This window comes from Alexandromys fortis, unplaced genomic scaffold (assembly GCF_014885135.2).
Source record: "Alexandromys fortis isolate MF-2015 unplaced genomic scaffold, M_Fortis_MF-2015_v1.1 scaffold_204, whole genome shotgun sequence".
Taxonomy (NCBI): domain Eukaryota; kingdom Metazoa; phylum Chordata; class Mammalia; order Rodentia; family Cricetidae; genus Alexandromys; species Alexandromys fortis.
The window spans coordinates 546795-554976 of record NW_026068116.1 but is presented as its reverse complement, the minus strand read 5'-3'; the positions used below and the strand labels follow the sequence as shown (position 1 = coordinate 554976).

Genomic DNA, 8182 nt, shown 5'->3' with positions numbered 1-8182 from the left:
TTTCTTAGAATCTCCATCAGATTACCAGCACCCCCAATCAACAGGAAGTACAGAAAACTACTCATAAATTCTCAAAATATTATATATAAATTTTTGTTTGTTTACATTAAAAATGGGTTGGTTATAAATGGTTAGTGGTCATAGTCAATCTCTTTCTGAAGAAAAATGGGGCATATAATATAGAAATGATGAAAAATGTAGATTATTGAAAGACAACTGCTAATCTTAAAATACATTGGTATGGATTTTGGTTTATTGACACAAATTTAAGGCCAATTTTATTATATTGTATATATATTTCTACTCTTGCTTAAGGTATTATATGTATACCACTCATTTAAAAATTGTAATGTATAGTTAAGAAATACAAATTAATACTCATCTTTAATAGTCAAACTTATAGTCATGTTAGATAGATTTTCTAGATATAAGAAGTATATTTCAGAAGGATAAGTAGTCTTCAAACACTTCAAAGACCTACATAATATGGCATTTTAAATGTTTTAAAAACTTCAACTTCTCTTGACAGTGAGAAATGTCTGCTCCTGGAAGCACCAATTACTTCACAAGGATGATGGGCATTAAAGAAGCCCCTATGGAGTTTTCTTTCAAAGTGGCAATGCCACCCATTTGGTCAAGAAACTGCTCTTGCCTAGACTGCTTGACAATATACTGTATAAACTGGACATACAGGGCCCACAGAAAATGACAGCTGAACTTGCCAAACAAGGTGAGACAGTCCTTCAGAGTTCCTGATTCACGAAATAGTCTTCCAGACATTCTGTAGGACACAGAAGGAAGTGACTGATGAATTTTCCCAAAATAGGCAGGACAATCCTACAAATTTCCTGCTTCCCTGGGAAATCTGCCAGACACTCTAGGCCTGTAGGTTGAAGATGGATGCCACAGAAGAACTTTGGGTGACTGACCAGACAGTCAGCTGTTTCTGTCATTTCTTGCATTTTTTGGAAGTCACTTGATTGTACTTCCTGTTTATTCAGGTAATATTATGTCTTTCTGGGGCCTTTGATGGAGTTGAAGACTATATAGTTATAATTTTCCTCAGCTATGATAAAAGATACGATATTAGATATGAAACTTCAGACTCAGAAAGATAGATGGATGATAGAGTATTTTATTTAATTTTGCCAAATGCAAATGGACTATTATAACTATAATTATTGTTTAATACCTATTTTGTTACACATAATTTTATAATGATAAAGTTAAAACTTTCCTTTTTAATTAGACAGAAAAGAGGAAATGATGTGGGATGTCCGTATGCTGTGATTATGTGTTGCTTTTACTGGTTGATGAATAAAGTTGCTTTGGCCTATGGTAGGGCAGAATATAGCTAGGCAGGAAAGCCAAACTGAATACAGAGAGAAAGAAGGCATAGTTGGGAAAAAAAAACCTCGGCAGCTACTGGGGAAGCAAGATGTGAGATAGCAAGCCATGAGCCTCATGGCAAAATGTAGACTAATAACAATGAGTTAATTTTGTTGTATGAGCTAGTTAAAAATAAGTCTGAGTCATTGGCAAATTATAGTTAATATTAAGTCAGTGATTATTTTATAAGCAGCTGCAGGACTGGGTGGGACACAGAAAATCCATGGCTACAATATACAAACCTTGTGAAAGGCCAAGTCAGACCAAATCCCAGCATGGACAAGGGAGTTGATACACAATACCATCCCTAGCCAAGGAGTGACTAGAAACTGTTAGCTGCTGGTAGAGAGAGATAGTTTTCCTTCCTTCCTTCCATCCTTCCTTCCTTAATTTTTTTCTCTTTTTTTTGGGGGGGGGGAGATAGTGGTTGTGGAGGTATTGAGATAGGGTTTCTCTGTATAGCTCTGGCTGTCCTGGAATTTTATAGACCAAGCTGACCTTGAACTCACAGAGATCCTTTTGCCTCTGTCTCTTGCAAGCTAGGATAAGGGAATGCACCACCACAGCCAGCTACAACAGTTTTCTTTAAGTCTGTAGCACTTAAGAGATCTGATCAAGCTCTAGAGAGAGGGGTGTAAAAATAAAGGACACAAAACTGTGTGGGTAGCGATGCAGAGCTGAGGTAGGAGGTGAGACTGGAAATTCTCAAAGAACTAATACCAAAATACAGACATAATGAGAAGTAGAAAAAAGTCAGGAAAAAATTGGCAGGGATGGTAAGCCTGAAGCCAGTGTTTCTCTGGAATAAACTAGTTTAAGACATTTATAATCATGCAATTTGTGGGGGGAAACACTTCCAGTTCACTCTCTTCACGAGACACTATAAATCTTAAACATTTCTAGGTATTACAGTTTTCACAAAGCCTCATGTAGTGACTGTGTTTGTTACTTAATAATTTCAGACAGCCATGTATCCATTAAACATGAAAACTCTTCTCATAGGAATCATACAGTTCTGACTCAGTGTCTTGACACCATCAACTAAACGCAGTCCAGAACCCTTGCTTTCTAACACTGAAGAGACAATCACTTTACTACTTTGAGATGTTTGACATGGAAAAACTTTAATTCAAATTCTCTGAGAGGCACAGAAACAATTTTAACAACTCTGACGATGATCAGTGTTTACACTAATTCAAAGAGTTTTCTTATTGACCAATACTGAAGCTTTTCTTAAAGTTACCATTTTTAGTTTAAAGTAGTCCTGAAAACTAGTAATAATTGAATTAAAATACTAAAATTTCACACCTAGAGAAAGTCATTTGGGACTACTATCAGACCTTTAATTGTGAAATTTTAATCTAATAATTTATCATAAAATTATTGGGCTATTTTTTCACTTTATCTTGTAATGATGTGTGTTTCTTCATAGATTTACAGAAGTTGAATGAGAATATAGAAAAAGATAAGGAATAAAATTAACAATCAATCAAATGGATAAGTAATATGGAAAGCTTAAAGTTAATTAAATATATACTTTATTAAATAAAAAGTTAAGCATAATAAGGAAAAATGATGATACACATCCCCAGAAAACAGAAACAACAAATAAACTACGAATCCATGTTTTCTATATCAGTAAGTACAAAATGGGATCTGTGTGCAGAAATTCTCATGTGTGTGTAAACCATCTCACCAGCCGTCCCTACCACCCAGCCTGTCACAGGAGCAGCACTACAGCTAGTTGCCAAAGGTAAGGTGGTTCTGTACTGCATGGGCCCCTACTGGACATTTTCATATAGAGAAAATTTCATTATACAGTTTTTCCTGTTATCTTCATGTGTGCTTATTTCTTAATAGAAAGTACTAAATATCAAATGTGTATCCATGTTTTATTTTACTTTACTTAAACTAGTTAGCATGCTGGGAGTTAGGACTTGAAAAGAGACTTTCATTAAAATATTTGTTTTAAGACAAATAAATACCAAATTAAAAATAAGGAATTTCTCTATATTTTTCTAGAAGATAAAGAGACAAAGAGCTATTAACATGTTTTACATGATAAAAATAGTCTTAAATAACAACACATAATTTAGGTTCTAATATTAAATTAGAAAAACTAATCTGAAAAAAATGTAAAGTCTGTATTTCAAAGATAAGTAGACACTGGCCATATATTAACATCTTCAACAGGGAAATTTTTCATTAAGGAGGAAATACTTATTTTCAGCTGAAATAATGCAAATTACTAATAAGGAAATTCTTAGTTTTCTTTCTTGAAAGTCTTCAAGCAGCATCCACTGACTTATTTTCCCTGGGCATATATGATCACTCTGCAGAAAATGTGCTTTCGACCTGGAATCTCATCAAAATGAAGAGATACAAACAGGCTGCCTCAGATTTGTAGCCAGGGATGTACCTTCAGAGATACTAATGTTTTAAGTAAAGAGTACTTACATGGTCTGAAACACCACAAATTTTAGATGTCAGGAATTTCAAAATAATTGTTCCGCTCCACCAAGCACAGCCTTGGATTAACTAGGAAATAAGTAGAATTTAACTTTTAAAAATAACATGTGCTTCAGTTAAAATATTCAGTGATACTCAAAATAGCCAAACTAAACCAGGTGAGATGCATTAGTGTGCTATGTACATGAATGGGAAGAGAAGGAAAGCCGACTTACAGTTCAGTGTATTGGCAAGGAATTGAATTTGATGACATTGTCACAGTACGATCAAGTACCTAACAACCCCAGGGCAATACACATCTTAAATATGAAGATAATTGTAAAGAACAAAAAGCAAAAAAAAAATCCTTTTAATTTCTTGGAAGACAGAGACAGTTATATTTCTGAACATTATTCTAAGCTAAAACCAAGACTCAGAAAAGTGGTTAAAGGGGCAGGATAAGAAATATAGTAAGATCCCAAGTTTAAGGATGGGGGTGGGTACAAGCTGCTTCTCTAAAGTGTGTCTTCTGGACGTGACAGGGACAGGATTACTTCAATCAAGAACTCACACAGCTGGGGCTGACTGCACATGACCTCAACAAATCAAGCCAGTCTACACTTTCGTATAACTGGGGAGTGAGTTCACAAACCCCATCCCTAACTGAGGCGCTATGGACAGATCGCTGATGATTTCTGGGAAAGGGTGAGTCAATTTCTCTTTAAGAATGTGGCCCTGGCACATTGACAACACTGTAGTGGAGGGCCATACAGCATGTATTTGTGAGCAGCAGTAGATATTGGGCTCTGTAGGTTATTAGAAAATAAAAAAAAGAGTACCTGAATTTGAGGGATTGAGAGATGTGGGTGGATCTGAGAGGAGTTAGTGGGAAAAGTGTAGTTAGTATGATTAAAATATATCATATGAAATTCTCAAAAAAATAATAAAAATATTTTATCAAATATTTTCTACTACTCTTGTGAAAATATGAGTTTTTCTTCAAGCAAAGGAAAATTTTCTCATATCTAAATTTCCAGAATTAAGATCTTCAAAAAAGAAAGACCATACAGTACTTGTCTCTATAGGTCTGGGGTACCTCACTCAGTCCATGCTCTGGTTCCATCCATTTCCTTGAACACTTCAGCTCATTCTTCTACAGCTAAATACATTTCTCTACTATATATGTATCACATTTCCATTACCTATGCAGCAGGTGAAAGACATTTAAGCTTGTTCCATTCCCTAACTATTATTATGAGTAGAGCAGCAATGATCATGGTTGAGCAAATATCTGTGGAGTAGGATGTCAATTCTTTTGGGCACTAGCCAAAAAGGGGCAGAGCCTGGTTATATGGAAGACGAATTCCTGGCATTTGAAAGATCCTCCCCCGTGATTGCCCAGTGACTGGACCAGTTCGCAGTCCCACAGTGAACTGCATTTCTCTTTCCTCACAACCTCATCAGCATTTGTTGCTATAATGTTCTAGATCTTAGTCATTTTGACAGAGGTAAGATGAAATCTCAGAGTAATTTGAAGTTATATTTCCATAATTTTAAGGGTGATAAACATAATGAGGGATATTGTTAGCCTTTTATTTTTCTTTGGAGAAGCAAGTGTTCAGATCCACAGCCTGTACTCTTTAGTTGGGTCACTTGTTTTCCTGGTTCTGTTATTTGAGTGGAATCATGCTGCAGCCTACATGGAAGCCTCCTCATTTGGGGCTAACATTCACAATACCAGAAATAGATTCATCAGTCAAAGTAAATGCTAAATCTAAAATATCCCTAACACAAAACATTCAGGAAATCTGGGAAATTATGAAAAGTCCAAACATAAGAGTCATAGGAATGAAAGGAGAAGAAGAAACCCAGCTTTAAAACCCAGAGAATACATTTAAGAAAATAATAAAGAATTTTTTTCCAACAATAAGAAGGACATGTCTATAAAGTCACAAGAAGCTTATAGATTGGTAAGAAAAACAGCATACATACAGAACAAAGAAAGATTATTAAAAGTGGCAAGGGTGAAAAAAGCCAAGTGAAATATAAATACAGACCTAACACAATCACACCAGATTTTTCAGTGGAGACACTAAAATCCATAAGGGACTGGACTAAAGGCTTTCAGATTCTAAGACATTATGGATGCCAGTTCAGACTACTATACCCAGCAAAACTGTTCATCACTATAGATGGACAAAACAAGATATTTCATGACAAAGTCAAATTTAGACAGTATCTATCCAAAACCCCAGGCTTATAGAAATACTAGAAGGAAAACTCTAACCCCAATAGTTAACTACACCCACAAAAACACAAGCAATAGGTAATATTACACCAGAAAAACCCAAAGGAGGGAAACACCCCCCCCCCACACACACACACTACCATCACCAACAATATATTAACAGGAATTAGCAATTATTGAACATTAATATCTATCAATATGAATGGACTCAAATCCCCAATAAAAAGATACAGGCTAACAGGATGGATATGAAAACAGGATCCATCATTCTGTTCCATACAATGAACACATATAACCTTAAATGCACATGCAAGAAATATCAAAGATAGAAATTACCTCAGAGTGAAGTCTTGGAAAAGATTTTCTAATCAAATGTACCTAAGAATCAAGCTATCCTATTAGTTAATAAAACAGAATTCCAATCAAAATTAAAAAGAGATGGAGAGGGGCATTTTATACTCATAAAAGGAAAAGTCCACCAAGGTGATGTCTCAATTATGAACACCTATGACCCAAATGTAAGAGCACCCACATGTCAAAGAAAGATGACTAAAGCTTAAATCACAATAGAACCCCAAACAATTATAAATGGAGTTTTATAACCCATTCTCACCAATGGATAGGTCATCTAGAGGGAAACTAAGCAGAGAAATAACAGCCCTAACAGTCTTGATGATTCAAATGTACCTAACAGATATCTACAGAACATTTCACCAAAATACTAAAAAATATGCCTTCTTCTCAGCATCTCATGGAAGTTTCTCCAAAACTGACCATATACTCAGCCACAAAGCAAATCTTCACAAATCCAAAAAATAATAATAATAAAACAAAAAAATAACCTCCTGTATCTTATCAGACCACCTTGGAATAAAACTAGTTTCCAACAACAACAGAAACAACAGGAAGTCTACAAACTTATAGAAACTAAACAACTCTCTACTGAGTTACCACTATGTCAAGGAAGAAATAAAGAAGGAAGTTAAAGATTTTCTAGAATTCAATGGAAATGAATGCATAGCATACTCAAATTTATGGGACACAATGAAAGTAATGTTAAGAAAACAGTTCATAGCACTACATGCCTTCATGAAGAATTGAGAGAGATCTCATAGTAGTAAATTCACAGCACACCTAAAAGCTCTAGAACAAAAATAAGCAGATACACCCAAAAGGAAAGATGGTAGGAAATAATCAAACTGAGGGCTGAAATCAATAAAATGAAAACAAAGGGAACAATAAAAAGAATCAATGAAACAGACTTGGTTTTTCAAGAAAACCAACAGAGTAGATAAACCCTTGTCCAAACTAATAAAAGAGAGAACATTCAAAACAACAAAATCATAAATGAAAAGGGGAAAATGACAATAGACTCCAAGGAAATATAGACAATTATTAGGTCATACTTCAAAAACTGTACTTCACAAAATTGGAAGATCTAAAAATATGGACAAATTTCTTGATAATACCACTTATCAAGTTAAATAAAGATCAGTTAAGTAATTTAAGTAGAACTATCACCCCTAAGGAAATAGATGCTGTTTCATAAATTCTAATTGTTCTTAATAGTAAAAACCTAGAGTCAGATATCAGAAAAAATGCTGAAAGATCAGAAAACCAAAGGAGCCAACCACTAGAGAGACATTTTATCTCTACCAAATCCTCAGACCATAGTGGACAAAATCCTTTCTCCACAAATCATCAGACTGAATGTCTGAGTTCCTGTCTCCCCCTGCCTTATATTCCTTTCTCTACTCAGCTGCATCCCTTTCTGTCTTTATCTTTCTATTGCTGGGATTAAAGATATGTGACTCCCAAATACTGAGATTAAAAATGGGAGCTACCGCCTGATGAAGGTTAATATTCAGGAGAATGCCTATATGATTTTCTTTGGGTTCTCCTTCTTATTTAGCTTCTCTAAGAACCCGAATTATAGGCTCAATGTCCTTTATTTATGGCTAGAAACCTTCATCAGGCGATGAAAGGAGACAGAGACAGAGACCCACAATGGAGCACCGAACTGAAATCTCAAGGTTCAAATCAGGAGCAGAAGGACAGAGAGCACAAGCAAGGAACTTAGGACCGCGAGGGGTGCAC

The 8182-nt window shown here is 35.2% G+C and overlaps 1 protein-coding gene across 1 annotated transcript in view; it reads right to left on the bottom strand.

Annotated features, from left to right (window-relative positions):
- The window catches only part of Dpy19l2 (dpy-19 like 2), a 137898-nt gene that overhangs the window by 32089 nt on the left and 97627 nt on the right, over positions 1-8182 (bottom strand). The window contains exon 13 of the mRNA XM_050124888.1: positions 3847-3927. Within this exon, the coding sequence (XP_049980845.1) occupies positions 3847-3927 (81 nt within the window). The remainder of the gene's footprint in view (positions 1-3846; positions 3928-8182) is intronic.